The sequence below is a fragment of the Chiloscyllium plagiosum genome, unplaced genomic scaffold (assembly GCF_037043375.1).
Source record: "Chiloscyllium plagiosum isolate Xiang-an unplaced genomic scaffold, Cpla_swu_hap1 HiC_scaffold_9, whole genome shotgun sequence".
In the NCBI taxonomy this organism is placed as follows: Eukaryota; Metazoa; Chordata; class Chondrichthyes; order Orectolobiformes; family Hemiscylliidae; genus Chiloscyllium; species Chiloscyllium plagiosum.
Window position 1 is genome coordinate 20,798,732 of NW_028270147.1, and position 22,783 is coordinate 20,821,514.

At 45.6% G+C, this 22,783-nt stretch overlaps 2 protein-coding genes across 4 annotated transcripts in view; one reads left to right on the top strand and one right to left on the bottom strand.

The window, feature by feature from the left end:
• Positions 1 to 11,150, bottom strand: part of glmna (glomulin, FKBP associated protein a) — an 87,510-nt gene extending 76,360 nt beyond the window's left edge. Inside the window, exon 1 of the mRNA XM_087990452.1 lies at positions 11,132 to 11,150. The gene's annotated coding sequence lies outside the window, so the exon portion shown is untranslated. The remainder of the gene's footprint in view (positions 1 to 11,131) is intronic.
• The window catches only part of rpap2 (RNA polymerase II associated protein 2), a 132,561-nt gene continuing 119,298 nt past the window's right edge, over positions 9,521 to 22,783 (top strand). The window contains exons 1-4 of one of the 3 annotated variants that reach the window (XM_087990448.1): positions 9,577 to 9,645; positions 11,071 to 11,226; positions 11,959 to 12,073; positions 16,940 to 17,038. In XM_087990448.1, coding sequence (XP_087846574.1) covers positions 17,037 to 17,038 — 2 coding nt within the window. In that variant the 5' untranslated portion in view covers positions 9,577 to 9,645; positions 11,071 to 11,226; positions 11,959 to 12,073; positions 16,940 to 17,036. Of the gene's footprint in view, positions 9,646 to 11,070; positions 11,227 to 11,958; positions 12,074 to 16,939; positions 17,039 to 22,783 lie in introns of all 3 variants that reach the window. The other 2 variants (XM_043698791.2, XM_087990449.1) reach the window with 2 other exon arrangements.

A 22,783-nucleotide genomic window follows, 5' to 3' on the forward strand; every position in this document is an offset into this window, starting at 1 on the left:
AAAGAATAAAACTCCCGGAAGCGACGGCTTACCGGTCGAGCTCTATTCCGCTCTTTGGGACTTGATTGGCCGGGACCTGCTGGAGGTGTATGTCAGTATGCTTCGGGCAGGTACCATGAGTGAATCCATGAGAAAAGGCATCATCACCCTCATCTACAAGCAGAAGGGGGAGAGGGAAGAAATTAGAAATTGGAGACCGATCTCACTGTTAAACACAGACTACAAAATCTTATCAAAGGTCATCGCCAACCGGGTCAGGTCTGCTCTGGGATCGGTGATTCACCCTGACCAAAGCTGTGCTGTACCGGGCAGGAAGATCACTGAGAGTCTCGCACTCCTCAGGGATACGATCGCCTACGTGCAGGACAGGGGGGTGGACACCTGCCTCATCAGCCTGGACCAGGAGAAAGCCTTTGACAGGATATCGCATACATATATGAGGGATGTCCTCTCCAAAATGGGTTTCGGGGAGGGAATCGCTAATTGGATCAGACTGCTCTACACCAACATTGTCAGTGCAGTCTCAATCAAGGGGTGGGAATCAGATAGCTTCCCAGTCAGATCTGGAGTCAGGCAGGGCTGCCCTCTCTCTCCTGCCTTGTTTGTGTGTTGCATAGAGCCATTTGCCGAGTCCATCAGGAAGGATGCGAGCCTGAAAGGGGTGACTATTCCTGGCAGCGGGGGTCTGCAGGTTAAGGCCTCCCTGTACATGGATGACGTCGCCGTTTTCTGCTCGGATCCGCTGTCCGTGCACAGACTCATGTGCATTTGTGACCAGTTCGAACGGGCCTCGGGGGCCAAGGTAAACCGAGGCAAGAGCGAAGCCATGCTCTTCGGGAACTGGGCCGACCAATCCTCTATCCCCTTCACCGTCAGGACTGACCACCTGAAGGTGCTGGGTATTTGGTTCGGGGGGGCTGGGGCGTGCGCCAAGACCTGGGAGGAGCGGATCAGGAAGGTGAGACAGAAACTGGGCAGATGGGAGCAACGGTCGCTCTCCATCGCGGGTAAGAACCTGGTCATCAGGTGTGAGGTACTCTCAGTATTGTTATACGTGGCACAGGTCTGGCCTATCCCCAGAACCTGTGCTGCCGCAGTCACCCGGGCCATCTTCCACTTCGTGTGGAGATCAAAGATGGACCGGGTCCGAAGAGATGTAATGTACAAAGACCGGTGCAATGGGGGAAAAAACACACCCAATGCCACCCTCACCCTGATGGCCACCTTTGTGTGTGGCTGCATCAAGCTGTGCGTGGATCCCCGGTACGCAAACACCAAGTGTCACTATGTACTGAGGTTCTACCTGTCCCCGGTGTTGCGAAGGATGGGCCTGGCCTCGCTGCCGCGGAACGCTCCGAGTAGTTGGACCGTTCCGTACCACCTGTCCTTCGTGGAGAAATTTATCAAGAAAAACACCTTTGACCACAAGTCCATCAGGAAGTGGTCAGCACGTAGTGTCCTTGAGACCCTTCGGGAAAAGGAGAGGGCAGATCCTGTCGAGCGGTTCCCTGAGCAGACTGTCAAAGCCATTTGGCAGAATGCCTCATCGCCAGAACTTTCCAACAAGCACCAAGACATGGCTTGGCTGGTGGTGAGAAGGGCTCTGCCTGTGAGATCATTTATGCACGCCCGGACTCTCTGCCGCACCGCACGCTGCCCTCGAAGCGGCTGCGGGGGGGACGAGACTGTCACACACCTCCTTCTGGAATGTGCCTATGCAGAGGAAGTCTGGAGAGGAATGCAGTGGTGTCTGTCGAGGTTCGTCCCGAGCAGCGCCGTGACGCGGGACTCCGTGCTCTACGGCCTGTTCCCCGGGACGCACACCGAGACGAACATCAACTGCGCCTGGAGGATCATCAACTCGGTGAAGGACGCTCTCTGGGTGGTCCGAAACCTGTTGATCTTCCAGCTGAAGGAGTTGACCCCGACTGAGTGTTGCAGACTGGCACATTCCATGGTCCAGGACTACGTGTTGAGGGACGCGCTGAAGCTTGGGGCAGCTGCCGCCAAGGCGCGGTGGGGAAAGACCACCGTCTAACATCTGCCTGCCTAATGAAGAACAGGGGGCCCACGCAGTCATTTGGGCTCCGCTGGCGTCTGAGCTCAATGTAATCGCACTAACCTGTGAATATGAATGATTACCCTGTTTCGATACGTAAAGAAATGGAATGTTTACAGAATGATGACATGTCCAATTGTATAGATTAAATATATATGAATAAAGTATATTTTTGAAATAAAAAAAAAACGCTCTCGGTCAGATCCACCGACGTCAAGCCGGTGTTCTTCTCTGACCACTGCCTCCTGCTGGCCGACTGTCACCTATAGGATGAGCAGCGGGCTGGTAAGGGAACGTGGAAGCTGAACACAAAGCTGTTGACCCTGGGAAACATTGAGGAGCTCAAGAGGGACTACGCAGGTTGGAGAACCGTGAAGCCCCTCTTTGAGTCCCCAGCGGACTGGTGGGAAACAGTAAAAGGGAACATCAAGAGGTTCTTCATCCTCAAAGGTGTTCAGGAGGCGAGAGAGAGGCGGAGAAAACTGTCCCAGCTCCAGGAAAGTATGCAGAACCTGCTCCTGCTGCAGACGATGGTGGTGGATGTCACGGAGGACCTCAAGGAGGTGAAGGGCCAGCAAGCCTCGCTCTTTGCTTCGGAGGCCTCCAAGATAATCTTCCGGTCCAGGGTCCGCTCAGTGGAGCAGGACGAGACGTGCTCACGTTTCTTCTTCCAGAAGGTGCACAAAGAGAGCTCCGTGCTCAGCAGCCTGAAGGAAGAAGATGGCTCGATAACGTCATCTCAGGCTGACGTCATGAGGATCAGTAAATCCTTCTATGCCAGTCTGTATGACGCGAAGCCGACCGGCAGCACGGCCTCCCAGTCGTTCCTGTCCTCTATCACGGAGGTCTTAGACGACAGAACACGGGAGAGGCTGGACCAGCCGCTATCTCTGGACGAGCTGACCAAGGCCCTCGAGTCCTTCAAAAAGAATAAAACTCCCGGAAGCGATGGCTTACCGGTCGAGCTCTATTCCGCTCTGTGGGACTTGATCGGCCAGGACCTGCTGGAGGTGTATGTCAGTATGCTTCGGGCAGGTACCATGAGTGAATCCATGAGGAAAGGCATCATCACCCTCATCTACAAGCGGAAGGGGGAGAGGAAGGAACTCAAAAATTGGAGACCAATCTCACTGTTGAACGCGGATTACAAAATTCTGTCAAAGGTAATCGCCAACCGGGTCAGGTCTGCTCTGGGTTCGGTGATTCACCCTGACCAAACCTGTGCTGTGCCGGGCAGGAAGATCGCTGAGAGTCTCGCGCTCCTCAGGGATACGATCGCCTACGTGCAGAACAGGGGGTTGGACACCTGCCTGATCAGCCTGGACCAGGAGAAAGCCTTTGACAGGATACCACACAGGTATATGAGAGATGTTCTCTCCAAAATGGGCTTTGGGGAGGGAATCTGCAATTGGATCAGAATGCTCTACACCAACATTGTCAGTGCAGTCTCAATCAATGGGTGGGAATCAGATAGCTTCCCAGTCAAATCTGGAGTCAGGCAGGGCTGCCCTCTCTCTCCTGCCTTGTTTGTGTGCTGCATAGAGCCATTTGCCGAGTCCATCAGGAAGGATGCAAGCCTGAGAGGGGTGATTATTCCTGGCAGCGGGGGCCTGCAGGTTAAGGCCTCCCTGTACATGGATGACATCGCCGTTTTCTGCTCGGATCCGCTGTCCGTTCACAGACTCATGTGCATATGTGACCAGTCCGAACGGGCCTCGGGTGCTAAGGTAAACCGAGGCAAGAGCGAGGCCATGCTCTTCGGGAACTGGGCCGACCAATCCTCGATCTCCTTCACCGTCAGGACCGACCACCTGAAGGTGCTGGTATTTGGTTCGGGGGGGCTGGGCGTGCGCCAAGTCTTGGGAGGAGCGTATCAGCAAAGTGAGGCAGAAACTGGGCAGTTGGACGCTATGGTCGCACTCCATCACGGGAAAAAACCTGGTCATCAGGTGTGAGGCACTGTCATTGCTATTATACGTGGCACAGGTCTGGCCTATTCCCAGAACCTGTGCCGCTGCAGTCACCCGGGCCATCTTCCAGTTCATATGGAGGTCAAAGATGGACCGGGTCCGAAGGGACTCGCTGTACAAAGATCTGGGCAACGGGGGACAAAATACACCCAATGCCACCCTCACCCTGATGGCCACCTTTGTGTGTGGCTGCATCAAGCTGTGCGTGGATCCCCGGTACGCAACACCAAGTGTCACTACGTACTGAGGTTCTACCTGTCCCCGGTGTTGCGAAGGATGGGCCTGGCCTCGCTGCCGCGGAACGCTCCGAGTAGTTGGACTGTTCCGTATCACCTATCCTTCGTGGAGAAATTTATGAAGAAAAATACCTTTGACCACAAGTCCATCAGGAAGTGGTCAGCACGTAGTGTCCTTGAAACCCTTCGGGAAAAGGAGAGGGCGGATCCTATCGAGCGGTTCCCTGAGCAGACTGTCAAAGCCATTTGGCAGAATGTCTCATCGCCAGAACTTTCCAACAAGCACCAAGACATGGCTTGGCTGGTGGTGAGAAGGGCTCGGCCTGTGAGATCCTTTATGCACGCCCGGAGTCTCGGCCGCACCACACGCTGCCCTCGAAGCGGCTGCGGGGGGGACGAGACTGTCACACACCTCCTTCTGGAATGTGCCTACGCAGAGGAAGTCTGGAGAGGAATGCAGTGGTGTTTGTCGAGGTTCGTCCCGAGCAGCTCCGTGACGTGGGACTCCGTGCTCTACTGCCTGTTCCCCGGGACGCACACCGAGACGAACATCAACTGTGCCTGGAGGATCATCAACTCGGTGAAGGACGCTCTCTGGGCAGTCCGAAACCTGCTGATCTTCCAGCTGAAGGAGTTGACCCTGACTGAGTGCTGCAGACTCGCACATTCCAAGGTCCAGGACTACGTGTTGAGGGACGCGCTGAAGCTTGGGGCAGCTGCCGCCAAGGCGCGGTGGGGAAAAACCACCGTGTAACATCTGCCTGCCTAACAAAGAACAGGGGGCCCATGCAGTCATTTGGGCTCTGCTGACGCCTCAGCTAATTATATGGGCATATAACTGAAAAATGTACAGACCTGTATAAAAATGATAAATTCTGATCTCTGTATGTACATGTTTACATATGGATGGCATGACCAACTGTACAGACCATCAAATTATTTTATGAATAAAGTATATTTTTGAAATAAAAAAAAAAGAACCTGTGCTGCTGCAGTCACCCGGGCCATCTTCCAGTTTATATGGAGGTCAAAGATGGACCGGGTCTGAAGGGACTCGCTGCACAAAGATCTGGGCAACGGGGGAAATAATACCCAATGCCACCCTCACCCTGATGGCCACCTTTGTGTGTGGCTGCATCAAGCTGTGCTAGGATCCCCGGTACGCAAACGCCAAGTGTCACTTCGTACTGAGGTTCTACCTGTCCCCGGTGTTGCGAAGGATGGGCCTGGCCTCGCTGCTGCGGAACGCTCCGAGTAGTTGGACCGTTCCGTATCACCTGTCCTTCATGGAGAAGTTTATGAAGAAAAACACCCTTGACCACAAGTCCATCAGGAAGTGGTCAGCACGTAGTGTCCTTGAGACCCTTCAGGAAAAGGAGAGGGCGGATCCTATCGAGCGGTTCCCTGAGCAGACTGTCAAAGCCATTTGGCAGAATGCCTCACTGCCAGAACTTTCCAACAAGCACCAAGACATGGCTTGGCTGGTGGTGAGAAGGGCTCTGCCTGTGAGATCCGTTATGCACGCCCGGACTCTCAGCCGCACCGAACACTGCCCTCAAAGCGGCTGCGGGGGGGACGAGACTGTCACACACCTCCTTCTGGAATGTGCCTATGCAGAGGAAGTCTGGAGAGGAATGCAGTGGTGTTTGTCGAGGTTTGTTCCAAGCAGCGCCGTGACGCGGGACTCCGTGCTCTAGGGCCTGTTCCCCGGGACGCACACCGAGACGAACATCAACTGTGCCTGGAGGATCATCAACTCGGTGAAGGACGCTCTCTGGGCAGTCCGAAACCTGTTGATTTTCCAGCTGAAGGAGGTGACCCCGACTGAGTGTTGCAGACCGGCACATTCCAAGGTCCAGGACTACGTGTTGAGGGACGCGCTGAAGCTTGGGGCAGCTGCCGCCAAGGCGCGGTGGGGAAAGACCACCGTGTAACATCTGCCTGCCTAAAGAAGAACAGGGGGCCCGCGCAGTCATTTGAGCACTGCTGACGCCTCAGCTAAAAATGTAATTGTACAGACCTGTAAATAGGAATGATTACTTTTTCGGTATGCAAACAAATGGAATGTTTACATATGTATGGCATGTCCAGTTGTACAGATCATCAAAGTATTTTATGAATAAAGTATATTTTTGAAATAAAAAGGTTGTTTGGAGCAAGCAGTGAGCTAAATCTGCCAGGCACTCACTCTGGTTTTTTTTGCCATATTTTCCTGACATTAGTTTGTTTGGTGATTTTGGTAAACTGTGAGTCTGAGTACTGGGAAGCAAGTTGAGCCATTAAGCATTTAGCCATTTAGCAATCAACACTCACTGTCAATTGGCAATTCGCTGCTGGCTTGTGGAAATCATGGGTAGCACCATGACTCAGTAATTGACACTGCTGCCTCATACCATGGGCCTGGGTTCAATTCCTGCCTTGGGCGACTTTCCATGTGGAGTTTACACATTCTCCCGATTTCTGTGTGGGCTTGCTCTGGTTTCCTCCCACAATCCAAAAATGTACAGGTCAGGTGAATTGATCATCCTAAATTGTCCATAGTGATAGGTGCATTAGTCAGAGGTAAATATAGGGTAGGGGAATGGGTCTGGGTGGGTTACTCTTTGGAGGGTTGGTGTAGACTTGTTGGGCCTGTTCCATACTGTAGGGAATCTAATCTAATTAATCTGTCCTGCCAACCTTAATATATTTTCTTAATGAACTACAAAATTAATTTATTAAATTTATGAAATTAATTGTTTCCTCTCTTTATATATTTTATTATCACTTGTTCTTGTACCATTTTAAAACTTGGGAATTGAATAAATCTCAACAATTTACCAGATATTCACCAAATAACTAGAATCATCCCAACTAGGAGAATAACAATTACAAATTGACAGGACTCTACTCTCAATTCCTCTGTTTTATTATGCATCTTTTGCTCAATCTTCCAACTAATACTGCCAGCCACCATAAGACCATAAGACATAGGAGTGGAAGTAAGGCCATTCGGCCCATCAAGTCCACTCCGCCATTCAATCATGGCTGATGGGCATTTCAACTCCACTTACCCGCATTCTCCCCATAGCCCTTAATTCCTTGTGACATCAAGAATTTATCAATTTCTGCCTTGAAGACATTTAGCGTCCCAGCCTCCCTGCACTCTGTGGCAATGAATTCCACAGGCCCACCACTCTCTGGCTGAAGAAATGTCTCCGCATTTCTGTTCTGAATTTAGCCTCTCTAATTCTAAGGCTGTGTCCACGGGTCCTAGTCTCCTCGCCTAACGGAAACAATTTCCTAGCGTCCACCCTCTCCAAGTCATGTATTATCTTGTAAGTTTCTATTAGATCTCCCCTTAATCTTCTAAACTCCAATGAATACAATCCCAGGATCCTCAGCTGTTCCTCATATGTTAGACCTACCATTCCAGGGATCATCCATGTGAATCTCCGCTGGACACGCTCCAGTGCCAATATGTCCTTCCTGAGGTGTGGGGACCAAAACTGGACACAGTACTCCAAATGGGGCCTAACCAGAGCTTTATAAAGTCTCAGTAGCACAAAAGTGCTTTTATATTCCAACCCTCTTGAGATAATTGACAACATTGCATTCGCTTTCTTAATCACGGACTCAACCTGCATGTTTACCTTTACTAGCACTCCCAGATCCCTCTGTACTTTGGCTTTACGAATTTTCTCACTGTTTAGAAAGTAATCCATGCTTCTGTTCTTTTTTCCAAAGTGCAAGACCTCGCATTTGCTTACATTGAATTCCATCAGCCATTTCCTGGATCACTCCTCCAAACTGTCTAGATCCTTCTGCAGCCTCCCCACTTCCTCAGTACTATCTGCCTGTCCACCTAACTTTGTATCATCGGCAAACTTCGCTAGAATGCCCCCAGTCCCTTCATCCAGATCATTAATATATAATGTGAACAGCTGCGGCCCCAACACTGAACCCTGCAGGACACCGCTTGTCACCGGCTGCCATTCCGAAAAAGAACCTTTTATCCCAATTCTCTGCCAGATTGCCAATCCTGAATCCATACCAGTAGCTCACCTCGAACACCATGGGCCCTCACCTTGCTCAGCAGCCTCCCGTGTGGCACCTTATCAAAGGCCTTTTGGAAGTCTAGGTAGACCACATCCACTGGGTTTTCCTGGTCTAACCTACTTGTCACCTCTTCAAAGAACTCCAACAGGTTTGTCAGGCACGACCTCCCCTTACTAAATCCATGTTGACTTATTCTAATCCGACCCTGCTCTTCCAAGAATTTAGAAACCTCATCCTTAATGATGGATTCTAGAATTTTACCAACAACCGAGGTTAGGCTAATTGGCCTATAATTTTCCACCAGATCTTCTTTTCATTCACTCTCTAAATTTCCTAAATGTTCTTCACTTTCCTAATTTTAATTCCGATGTTTCCATCTCATCCTGAATTTGTGCAGAAATTAATCTCTCTTTTTCCATGGGTTGAGTGATCTATTCCTCCATAAGTCACTGTCACACATCAGCATTGACAGGATTTTGGTAGCTTTTCTGGCTCACAATGGTGAATTAAACAGGTAGATTACTGCCAAGAAAAGCTCAATGCCAAAGAATAGTTGAGAGTCTGTACATCTTTTCTTGCATTCTCATTTCTAAGGACTGGGCTGTGGGCTTCCATTGAACTGATCCACATTTATGGATAAAGTACCACAGTGGTCACCAATGCCTTGTGCAGTACAGCTGATCAAGACCTTATCCCACCCGTATCAGTCGCCATCAGGTGTATTGAAAAGATTTAGAGACTGATAATCAAGCTTCTTAATACTTCAAGTGCACTTTCCAATGAGTCTTAGTGTGGAACTTGAACCTGAAGCTTCTAGCCCAGTAAAACTAACACTACCACTGTGCCACAAGATCTTCCCACAATATATTGAAATTAAAAACTCAATATCAAGATAGGTTTTGACTGAGAATAATACCAAACATTCCAAAAAACTCGAAATGTTAACTTTTTTTAAACGTAGATACTGCAAAATCTACTGAGTTTTTCCAGCATTCTCTGTATTTGTTAGAAATAATGCTGGTTCTTCAAGCAACGTGAACAGCAAATTTAACACTTCCCTATTATCAGAAATAACTGAAGGCATTAATTGAACAGCGAATGAAAAAAAAAGGGATTAAATATTGAACTAGCAATAATCACGCTTCCGCCAGCTGTACGATTGGCACTTGGCGATTGCCGTACAGCTACAAACAGGGTCAAAGTTCGATGATATCATTATGGCGTCGGAGTGGAGGGGAAGCCCTGGTGGGGAGAGTTCAAGAAGCCGGCGGCGGGAGCGCTCGAGCGCGGCCACTGCTAACAGTAAGGCTGGGGTCTCGGATGTTGACGGGGCCCTCAAACGGTGAGAGTTAACATCTGACGGCGGGCCCAAGGTTTATGATCGTTGCATAGTTAGACGGAAGCGGACAGGGAGATGAATCTCAGAAGTATATGGATATCGCTGTATAACATCAGTGTCCCAGAAGTGGCGTATCTTCCGTGCTTGTTCTTGTCTCCCTGCCTCCTGTGGTAATAGGGTTGGTTATTCCAGTCTCTTATAGTATTTGGTATGAAGCTGTTCAAGTATGGTCGTGTGTAACTTTTTTAAATAAAAACACAATTTAAAAAAAACTGCGGATGCTGGAAAGCTCAGCTCAGCGCAAACTGGAAGAATACCTTTTTTTCACTTGGATACTCAATTCAACAACTTTAGGGCTTGAGGCACCTTCCCATGCGTTTACACCCCACCCCCCCCCCTTATCACCGTTTACACCCCCCCATATCACCGTTTACACCCCCCCCATATCACCGTTTACACCCCCCCCCCCATATCACCGTTTACACCCCCCCCCATATCACCGTTTACACCCCCCCCCATATCACCGTTTACACCCCCCCCCATATCACCGTTTACACCCCCCCCCATATCACCGTTTACACCCCCCCATATCACCGTTTACACCCCCCCCATATCACCGTTTACACCCCCCCCCATATCACCGTTTACACCCCCCCCCCATATCACCGTTTACACCCCCCCCCATATCACCGTTTACACCCCCCCCATATCACTGTTTACACCCCCCCCATATCACTGTTTACACCCCCCCCATATCACTGTTTACACCCCCCCCATATCACCGTTTACACCCCCCCCCATATCACCGTTTACACCCCCCCCCATATCACCGTTTACACCCCCCCCATATCACCGTTTACACCCCCCCCATATCACCGTTTACACCCCCCCCCCCATATCACCGTTTACACTCCCCCATATCACCGTTTACACCCCCCCCATATCACCGTTTACACCCCCCCCATATCACCGTTTACACCCCCCCCATATCACCGTTTACACCCCCCCATATCACTGTTTACACCCCCCCCATATCACCGTTTACACCCCCCCCATCACTGTTTACACCCCCCCCATCACTGTTTACACCCCCCCATCACCGTTTACACCCCCCCCATCACCGTTTACACCCCCCCTCATCACCGTTTACACCCCCCCTCATCACCGTTTACACCCCCCCCATCACCGTTTACACCCCCCCATCACCGTTTACACCCCCCCCCCTTATCACCGTTTACTGTTACAGACCATCCACCGTTAGTCACGAATTGTCCATTAATACAGCGGCTATGAATTCTCCAGGCTGATCGTTATCCACTCCTTTGTCGACCTATTTTTCTCCTTCGTCTCTATCTCTACCTATCCTTTTACTCCCTTACCTATGCACATCAGTTCTAAGAACACGTTAACTTTGATTTTTCTCCGCAGATGCTGCTACACTTGCTAAGCCTTTCCAGCAACTTCTGTTTTTGTTTAGAAAGGCACTAACCTGTTGAAGTTCGCATCTCTTGCAGCGGACTGCCTCTTTCGAGCAGTGGCGTACTTAGCAGCACAACAATCAAAACAGGCAATTACATAGTTCAGGTAGTTACAGACAAAATGAACAGTAACATGTAATACTAGCACTGTCGTTGAGATGAACTGTGCTGTTCCTCTGTAAACTATTTGCAGTTTGTTTACTAAATAGATTTGGTCGCACTGTTTTAATGTAGGAAAAGGCAATTTTAACTAATTATTTCAATGACCGTGGTAAAATGTTGCAGATTACCAATGGACATGGAGTTGAAACAGAGCACCAGTTCACTATTTAAAAAACTGAATTAATCCAGATTAGAAAAGGAATGCAGGGCTATTCGTTCTAGAAGGTGTGGGAAGATTGGGCTAGGTGATCTAATGATTTCCTCAGTACATTACTATGCAACTAGCATTTCTTTCCTCACCTCCCCCCCCCCCCTCCTGTCGTCATAAAACTGTGGGGAAAATATTGGACATGGTCAATTGTTTCATTAGGGGTCTTATGGGGATGGGAGTATTGTCAGTAGCCTGGTGCCTTGCTGCTGAATATTGGCAACTCTCTAAACTGTTCACTATCAATTAAGTGCAACTCTTTTTCTAAGCATTTAATTATTGCTGCTTATTAGTTACAAATCTGGCCTGTTTTGAAGAACAGAGATCTGCAGATACTGGGGAGTACTAAATATTTACACCATCGTCGGGGTAAATACTCAAAGCAAGAAATAAATCCATATTATCCTGGAAAAAAGTAAATTGAATTGACCTAACGTGATCTTTTTGTCATAAATGTTGCACCTATAGAAAAGCTGCTTTGCAAGAGGCTTTGAGGAAGAAACGTGAATGTGAGGCAAAAGCTCTTCGTGTTGTTGAACAACTGCTGGAAATAAATGTTACAGAAGAATTTCTGTTGGATTGTGTAAGTGGGCTGCCTTTGAGGATACTGTATTGATGATGGAGTTTTGTTCTTGGCTTTCCTAAAAATGAAGTAGGTGCAAATACATTCTGAATGTTAGAACATCTTCTTCCTTTTTGTTTCTTTTGGTTATATTTAAAAAATCTGAGTATCTAGTGAGTATAATAGCCACAGGGTGTTCCAAATTGCATTACTGCTGTTTGTATCGGAAAAGGAGCATCCAGTTTAGAGTCCACATTGGCAACTAAGTAGCAACATAGCATCATATTGTTCAGAAAGAGGCTGTTCATAGAGATGTACAGTACGAAAACCGACCTTTTGGTCCAACTCGTCCGTGCCAACCAGATCCTAACTAATCTAGTCCCATTTTCCAGCACTTGGCCCATATCCCTCTAAAGGAGAAAGTGAGGTCTGCAGATGCTGGAGATCAGAGCTGAAAATGTGGTGCTGGGACAGCGCAGCCGGTCAGGCAGCATCCAGGTAACAGGAGAATCGACGTTTCGGGCATAAGCCCTTCTTCAGGAATGAGGAAAGTGTGTCCAGCAGGCTAAGATAAAAAGGTAGGGGAGGAGGGACTTGGGGAGGGGCGTTGGAAATGCGATAGGTGGAAAGAGGTCAAGGTGAGGGTGATAGGTCAGACTGGGGTGGGGGCGGAGAGGTCAGGAAGAAGATTGCAGGTTAGGAAGGCGGTGCTGAGTTCGATGGATTTGACTGAGACAAGGTGGGGGGAGGGGAAATGAGGAAACTGGTGAAATCTGAGTTCATCCCTTGTGGTTGGAGGGTTCCTAGGCGGAAGATGAGGCGCTCTTCCTCCAACCGTTGTGTTGTTGTGGTCTGGCGATGCAGTTCTTCCTCCAACCACAAGGGATGAACTCAGATTTCACCAGTTTCCTCATTTCCCCTCCCCCCACCTTGTCTCAGTCAAATCCATCGAACTCAGCACCGCCTTCCTAACCTGCAATCTTCTTCCTGACCTCTCCGCCCCCACCCCAGTCTGACTTATCACCCTCACCTTGACCTCTTTCCACCTATCGCATTTCCAACACCCCTCCCCAAGTCCCTCCTCCCCAACCTTTTTATCTTAGCCTGCTGGACACACTTTCCTCATTCCTGAAGAAGGGCTTATGCCCGAAACGTCGATTCTCCTGTTACCTGGATGCTGCCTGACCTGCTGCGCTGTCCCAGCAACACATTTTCAGCCCATATCCCTCTAAACCCTTCCTATTAATATACCCATCCAGATGCCTTTTTAAATGTTGTAATTGTACAAGCATCTACCACTTCCTCTGGCAGCTCATTCTATATATGCAACACCCTCTGCTGATCCAACTCTGCCAGTGTACTAAGAACTATTTACTTAGTCCCATTGAATTTCCAACCACATGCAAAGTAATGTAGTCTCTTCCATTATTAAGTTGCCAGGTTGAAGATTATTTCCACTAATCTGATCCACAAAAGAAACACAAATTGATTCTTTAATTGAAACTATTTGAAATATTTATCTTCTGTCACACTGCAAGATTGTTTCTCTTCATAAACCTTGTACATGATCTGTGGCTGGTTTTGAAATCTACTAATTTTTTTTTGTTTCTTTTGACTAGGTTAGATTCCCTAATTAGTTTAGTTTAGATTCCATGGAAACAGGCCATTTGGCCCAACAAGTCCACACCGACCCTCTGAAGAGTAACCCATCTGGACCCATTCCCCATAGCTATATTTACCCCTGACTAATGCATCTAACACTCTGGGCAATTTAGCATGACCAATTCACCTAACCTGCACATATTTGGATTGTGGAAGGAAACCCACACAGACACAGGGAGAATGTGCAAGCACCACACAGACCCCCAAAGTGTAAATCGAACCTGGGTTCCTGGCGCTGTGAGGCAGCAGTGCTAACCACCGAATCACTCTGCTGGATAACTAATGATAAACCAAGTCAATTAATGTGATTGTCGTTGACTTCTTTACAAGTTTATTTTCCAGCTGTGGTCACATGCTTGATTTTAATTTGGTCTCCTGGTTCTCAGGCATCTGACTGAGCTGTGTAAGTAGTGCAATGATTCCAGCTGTCTGATAAAACTGGATAATTCAGATCCCAGAGTGAAATCTGGCTTGAAAAAACTAAGTTTAACTTTTGTAACTTGGTTACTGTGGTTGTTAGTCTCTAAACCTAGTCATAAGAGATACCAAAATACTTTCAACAAAATTGCATCAAAGGTTGTTATGGGATCAACTCTGCAAATTGGTAACAGGACTTCAAGAAAACAAGATAACGATGATTTATTTCATGAACACCTATGGAGGACGAGTCTTTAACACCTTGCAGTTTAAAGCTCACTCTGGTGGGGTTACAGAACACTTCAATCCTTATATAGACTACAGCATACATGGTATAATTTCCACACTCCAATCTCCATGTGTTCCAAATTATGTTTATTCCCACTGACGTTATGACACTGGGTAAACTACTCTGTTAATTTAAACCCGACACATAGCGAAGCTCACCTTTGTTCTGTTATCTCTTTAAATTTCAAGAGGCAAAGAACTATCCCAGAGGTCACTATGTAAAGTAAAAATTAACAATTTTATTCTTTTAAGTCCAAAGAGCATTAAACCATAATTATTTACAACTCCTTTCTCTTAAACCTATCTTTTAACTCCCACTCTACAATACTGGTCTGATTTTGTTTAAAAAAAAATCACATTTCAAAACTAGTCAGTTTTGTCGATTCTCCTTTTGTAGATTTTCTTCTGTAGATTATTCTGTAGTTCAGCTTCAATGTTCTGCATAAACTTCTTGTGGACAGGCACCTTTCAGAGAGCTATTTGGCTAGCAGTCTATACTTGGTTTTTCTTGGCCGGTCTCCTCACTTCTCAATGTGTGGTTTTTATACCCCAAAACTGTCATCAAAACAAATTCAAATTCGGTTATATTTTGGTATCTGGGGCATAGTTTAAACTGGTCGAATTTGAAATTTTTTTTGTTCCGTGGCAACGCAACTGCAGCTACTTCTTTCAACCAAGTGTTACATTTTTACCTTGTTCAGCACTTGCTGTGCTTTCGGTCAGTCCTTGCTAGCTTCCCCTTTCTCTTATAGGTACAGTACATACCTACATCTTTCATTGGCACTATGTTCTTCCATGCAAGGTCTCTGATACTGTAACTTCTAGCTACTAGTCTTGATAGTCTGGCTGACTTGTTTCTTATTCATTTAATTGACACATGCTGTGCTTATTGCTGACTATAAGGCTAAAGCTTTATTCCTTAGCTAATTGGATGCCTTCAGTACAAATAAAAATATTTCGCAGTACAAAATAATTTTGTAACCACCTTATTAATCAAGACAATGATTATAAGAGTGAGGAGATGATGATTGAGCTCTATATAACATTAGTGAACCCACAGCTGGAGTACTGTGCACAGTTCTGGTTGTCCCACTACAGAAAGGATGTGATTGTAAGAGATTTACTAGTTAGATGGAGTCGTTCAATGTTGAAGAAGAGCTAGATAGGCTGGAGTGTTTTCCTTTAGAGTAGAGAAGGCCTGGGGGGGTTCTAAAAGTATAGACAGGGTAGAAATGGAAAAACGTCCCCTTCGCAGAGGAATCAATAACCAAGGCTACCAGTTTTAAGGTAAGGAACAGGAGGTTTAGAGGGGATTTGAGAAATGATTTTTTTTTTCACCCAAAGGACTATCTGGCCCTCACTGGAATGGTGGTAGCAGTATTTATAAATATTAATCCAACACAACAGAAACCTTCATCGGAATAGCTTCCAACAGTCTTTAATATTCTTCTCTAATATCTTGAATTCCAGAAAAAATTCTCAATTATTTGCCTGCTCTGCAGTCTTAATGACTTCATATTCATAGCACTGTTCGAATTTACTATTTCTTCTTGATGCCCTATTTCCCAATTAGCAAACATGAAATGCAGCATGCACCTGTATGTTGGTAATCATGACATGCAGATGCAAAAGCCACATAGCTGTCTTTGTATTGTTCTATGAATCAATAAGTTGATGCAAGGCTAAGTTTAACTTTGGCAACCAGTACTGTAAATGCAAAGAAGAAAGAATTGGATTTTTTTGGCTAAAAGTCAGTTTGTGGTTAAATTCTATCCAAATGTTGTTTTAAAACTAAATGAAGCTCTTTCTGGCCAAAAATCATGGGTTGAGTTTAAGTCCGACAATAGCATAGTGGTCATATCGCTGGACAGGTAAGCCAGAGGTTCAAATCTGTCCATGGCAGCTTGTGGAGTTTAATTTCATTGAATAAATCAGAAATTGAAAGCTTGTATTAGGAAAAATGACCAACTATCATTAATTATAGAAACACATCTGAAATAACTCCATGAAGGCCGGTATCTTGTCACCTTTTATTTATATGCACACATTACATACCATTGACCCAGCTAGCACTGAGCTGGCTCCAGGAATGAGGTGAACTCCTGACACTAGTTTACATCCATCAGCCAGGATCACGTTAACAGCCCCAATCACGGAACTCATTCTCCTGGCTGACATCGTTCCATTCACTACACCTTTTTGTTTTACAAATGCCACTTATGGAAGGAAGTCTACAGTCCTTGCTTAGTCTGGCATAGATGTCACACCACATCCACAGCAAATGAGATTGGCTTTAATTTTCTGGACAACAGTTGCTGGTAATGCCCACATCCCATTAAAGACAAAAGACTCTAATATATGCAGCCTGCCTAGTTTCATTTGTGTGGAATATATAAATGTTAGTCTTTTATAATTTGGAAAATAACTTTCAAGTGGCAAACTGATATTGAATAATTTTGGGGTTTTTTTTTTGGATGCATTTGCAGATGCGTATTTAACTTTGCCTCTTTGTGTTCTTAGGTACATTTTATTACTGCAGTCCATTATAAGGATATTGTGGAAGAGCGGTCCATAATTGAACAGTGTGGCTATCCTATTTGTCAAAATAAACTTGAGAATGTAAGTCTATTATGTTTATTTGTATTAATTTGCAGCTATTTGTGAAAATAAATGACAAGTAGTGTCACACCAGATGCTGATGAGCAAATCAGCTTCCCACTTTGCAAACTCCCTGATTGGCTACAACAAATATTAGTGTCTTCCAACATGAAACCATACATTTCTCCAGTTAAAATGTAATTAACTAATTTCTACTTCAGTAATAAGAAGCCAGTTACAACGATTCTTTAAGTGAAAGACCAATTTCATTACCAACTAACCATAAGTAGAAAACAATAGAATGCAATCTCCAGCAAAGGGCTTTCATCCAGTATATCTCACCCATGTGCAAAGTTGAACGGGAACAAGTTCCTATTGCAAAAAGGATGATAAAAGAATAGAGATCTTTTAGATGTCCTTGGTTGTTTGAATAAATGTGTATACTGCTAGTTCACAACCAATAGTTCTATTTTAAAAGAAAGGTATAAAGTATTTCTCCCATTAGAAAGAGATTTTGTTTGGTCCAGCATCCAGGAACTATCCATATTATTCTCCCCAAAGCCTTGCAAATATTCTTAACCCCTACCCTGCCATCCCCTCCCAGTGTATATATCCAATTTCATTTTGAAAGTTATTACTGAATCTACTTCACAATACCTTTTTAGGCAGTGTATTCTTAATAACTCGTTGCATTTTCAAAAGGAAAATTCTTATTCTCCTCTCTGGTACTGATCCCATATCTTGTGGAAATGGTTTTGCCATATCTTCCCTGTCAGAATGTTTCATAACTTTAAACTGCTCGATTCTATCTCCCATTAATTTCTCTGTCCTACAAGAGAATAGTTACATCTTCTGTCTTCCCGTAGAGACATACAACATGGAAACAGACCCTATGGTCCAACTGGTCTGTGCTGACCAGACATCCCAATCTGACCTAATCCCATTTGCTGACATTTGGCCCATGTTCCTCCATACCTTTCCTATTCCTATATCCACCCAAATGTCTTTTAAATGCTGTAATTGTACCAGCCTCCACCACCTCTCTGGCAGCTCGTTCCATATGTGCACCACCCTCTGCATGAAAATGTTACCGTAGACAGTAGAGCAACAATAGCAGGAGTATCTGGGTGTAATTGAGGACTCAGTACAGAGGTTCATCCCAAAGAAAAGATTATCCGGGGAGGGGTTAGACAGCCATGGCTGACAAAGGAAGTCAGGAAATGTATCAAAGAAAGCGAGAGCTTATAAAGTGGCCAGAAACACTGGGAAATTAGATTGGGAAGACTACAAAAATAAACAGGATAACAAAGAAACAAGGAAGAAAAAGATCAAATATGAAGATAAGCTCTCCAGTAATAGTAGAAATGATCGTAGGGTCTGTTCAATACATATGAAACAAACGAGAGGCAAAAATAGAGATTGGACTGCTCCAAATTGATGCAGGAAGGCTCGTGCTGGGAGGTAAGGAAATAGCTGAAGAACTTAAGCACTTTGTGTCAGTCTTCACAGTGGAAGACAGGAGTAATAGATTAGATTTCCTACAGTATGGCCCAACAAGTCCACACCAACCCTCTGAAGAGCAACCCACCCACACCCATTTACCCCTAAATAATGCACCTAACACTGAGCAATTTAGCATGGCTAATTCACCTAACCTGCACATCTTTGGACTGTGGGAGGAAACTGGGGTACCTGGAGGAAACCCATGCAGACAGTTACCTGAGGCAGGCATTGAACCTGGGTCCCTGGCACTGAGGCAGTAGTGCTAACCACTGTGCCATCTCCAAACAATATCCCAACAATTGAGAGTCAAAGGGCAGAGTTGAGTATGGTAGCCATTGCAAAAGAGTGCTAGAAAAGCTAAAAGGTCTAAAAATTGATGGGCTACATCAGAGTTCTGAGAGGTGGCTGAGGAAATAGTGGAGGCACTGACTGTGATCTTTCAAAAATCACTGGAATCAGGGAAAGTCCCAGATGATTGGAAAGATCACTGTTGTAACCCCCTTGGTCAAGAAAGGATCAAGACAAAAGATGGAAAATTGTAGGCCGATTAGCTTAACCTCAGTTGTAGGTAAAATTGTAGAATCTATCGTTAAGGATGAGATTTCTAAATTCGTGGACGTGCGGGGTTGGATTAGAACACGTCAGCATGGATTTAGTTAGGGGAGGTCGTGCCTGACAAACTTGTTAAAACTCATTGAAAAGGTAATGAATAGGTTAGACCAAGGACACCCAGTGGGTGTCTATCTAGACTTCCAAAAGGCCTTTGATAAGGTGCCTGACGGGAGGCTGCTGAGTAAGGTGAGGACTCATGGTTTTAGAGGTGAGCTTCTGCCATGGATTGAGGATTGGCTGTCTGACAGGAGGCAGACAGTTTGGGTAAAAAGGTTCTTTTTCGAAATGGCAGTTGGTGACTAGTAGTGTCCCGCAGTGTTGGGGCCACAGCTGTTCACTTTTTATATAGTAGTTCTGAGAAAGTGGGGAGGCCACAAAGATTTAGACAGTTTAGGAGAGTGGTCCAGGAAATGGCTGATGAAATTCAACGTGAGCAACTGCGAGGTCTTGCATTTTGGAAAAAGAATACGGGCATGGACCTTTTTAAACTGAGGAAAATTCATAAAGCCAAAGTACAAAGGGTCTTGGAATGCTCATCCAGGATTCTCAAGGTTGACTTGCAAGTTGAATCTGTGATTAAGAAAGCAAATATAATGTTTTCATTTACCTCGAGGGTTGAATTACAAAAGCAGCGATGTGCTTCTGAGACTTTATAAAGCTATAGTTAAGCCCAATTTAGAATACTGTCCAATATTGGGCCCCGCACCTCAGGAAGGACGTACTGAAGCATGTCCAGCAGAGATTCACACTGCTGATCCCTTGAATAGTAGGCCTAACATATGATTAACAGCTGAGGATCCTGGGATTGTATTCATTAGAGTTTAGAAGATTGAGGGAAGATCTAATAGAAACTTACAAGATAATGTATGGCTTAGAAAGGGTGGATGCTGGGAAATTGTTTCCGTTAGGTGGGGAGACTAGAATCTGTGGGCAATGCCTCAAAATTAGAAGGGGTCAATTTAGAATGGAAATGAGGTATTTCTTCAGCCAGAGTGGTGGGCCTGTGGAATTCATTGCTACGGAGTGCAGTGTAGGCGGGGATGTTGGGTGTCTTCAAGGCAGAGATTGATAAATTCTTGATCTCGCGAGGAATTAATAGCTACAGGGAGTGTGTGGGTCAGTGGAATTGAAACACTGAGCAGCCCTGATTAAATGGTGGAGTGGACCTGATGGGCCGAACGGCCTTGTTTGCACTCCTATGTCTTATGGTCTCCTGGTTACCCCTCTGGTCCTTTTTTTTTAAATCTCTTCTGTTTCATTTTGAACTTCCCCACTCTAAAGAGAACCTGGCTATTCAGCATATCCATGCCCCTCAGACCTTATAAACCTGTATAAGGTCACCCCTCAGCCTCTGACACTCCAGGATAAAAATGCCACAACACTCAGCCTCAGCCTCTCCCTCTCACTCAAACCCTCCAGTCACATAACAGAGGACCCTCATTCCACTATTTCAGAGTGCAAGTACTTTCTGCTCAAGTATTTTTTTGTTGTATCTTCTGATATTGAAGATTTTTAAATTTAATTTTCCATGATTTGTTACATAAACAACTAGTTGACGGTTTTACAAGCTTCACCAAATCCATACATAAAATCAGATATATAGCACAGAAACAGACCCTTCGATTCAACTTGACCATGCCAACCAGATATACTAAATTAATTTAGTCCCATTTGCCAGCACTAGACCTGTATCGCTCTAAATCCTTCCTATTTACCAGCTTCCACCACTTCCTCTGGCAGCTCATTCCATACACGTACCACTCTTTCCGTGAAAAAGTTGCCCCTTGAGTCCCTCTTTAAATCTTTTACCCCCCCTCAACCTAAATCTATGCCCTCGTTCTGGACCCTAGGGAAAAGACCTTATCTATTTACCCTATCCATGCTCCTCATGATTTTATAAACTTCTCTAAGGTCGCCACTCCGCTTCAGTGCTCCAGGGAAAACAGTCCCAGCCTATTCAGCCTCTCCTTATAGCACAAGCCCTCTAACCCTGGCAACGTCCTTGTAAATCTTTTCTGAACCTTTCCAAGTTTCACAATATTGTTCCTATCTTTCACTTGACAATAGATCTGATGTAATTTGACCAATAGGAAAGAAAATAAATCTTTAGTTCTGTATCATTTTGTCTTTCAGTAGAAGACTTTCCAATGCCTATTCAGTTCATATTGCATCTGAGGCCACTTTTTTGCTGGCCCCAATGATGTGAATAGAAATAATATAAAAAGTCTACCATACGCTTTTATAAACATGCTTAATTGAGGAGAACATTAGGTGACTGGAATGCTGTGGTCGACATCTACATATTTTATTTCCCTACAGTGAGTAGAGAACTGTGTGCCCAAATAGTGCTTCTTTATATATTAGAGTCATAGAGATATACAGCATGGAAACAGACCTTTTCGGTCCAACCAGTCCATGCCGACCAGATATGCCAACCCAATCTAGTCCTACCTGCTGGCACCCCGCCCATATCCCTTCAAACCCTTTCTATTCATATACCCATCCAAATGCCTCTTAAATGTTGCCATTGTACCAGCCTCCGCCACTTCCTCTGGCAGCTCATTCCATACATGTACCACCCTCCTGCGTGGAAAAAGTTGCCCCTTAGGTCTCTTTTATATCTTTCCCCTCACCCTAAACCTATACTCTCTAGTTCTGGACTACCGCACCCCAGGGAAAAGACTGTCTATTTATCCTATCCATGCCCCTCATAATTTTGTAAACCTCTATAAGATCACCCCATCTGTCTCTGACGCTCCAGAGAAAACAGCCCCAGCCTGTACAGCCTCTCCCTGTAGCTCAGATCCTCCAACCCTGGCAACATCCTTGTAAATCTTTTCTGAACCCTTTCAAGTTTCACAATATCTTTCCAATAGGAAGGAGACCTGAATTGCATACAATATTCCAACAGTGGCCTAACCAATGTCCTGTTCTGCCACAACATGACCTCCCAACTCCTGTACTCCATACTCAGATCAATAAAGGAAAGCCTACCAAATGCTGCCTTCACTATCCTATCTACCTGCGACTCCACTTTCAAGGAGCTATGAACCTGCACTCCAAGGTCTCTTTGTTCAGCAACACTCCCTAGGACCTTAACCATTAAGTGTATAAGTGCTGCTAAGATTTGCTTTCCCAAAATGCAACACCTTGCATATATCTGAATTAAAATTCCACCTGCCACTTCTCAGCCCATTGGCCCATCTAGTCTAGATCCTGTTGTAATGAGGTAACCCTTTTTGCTATCCACTACACCTCCAATTTTGGTCTCATCTGCAAACTTACTAACTGTACCTCTTATGCTCGCATCCAAATCATTTATGTAAATGACAAAAAAAAGAGGACCCAGCACCGATCCTTGTGGCACTTCACTGGTTACAGGCCTCCAGTCTGAAAAACAACCCTCCACCACCACCCTCTGTCTTCTACCTTTGAGCCAGTTCTGTATCCAAATGGCTAGTCCTCCCTGTATTCTGTGAGATCTAACCTTGCTAATCAGTCTCCCATGGGGAACCTTGTCGAACGCCTTACTGAAGTCCATATAGATCACATCTACTGCTCTGCCCTCATCAATCATCTTTGTTACTACTTCAAAAAACTCAATCAAGTTTGTGAGACATGATTTCCCACACACAAAGCCATGTTGACTAT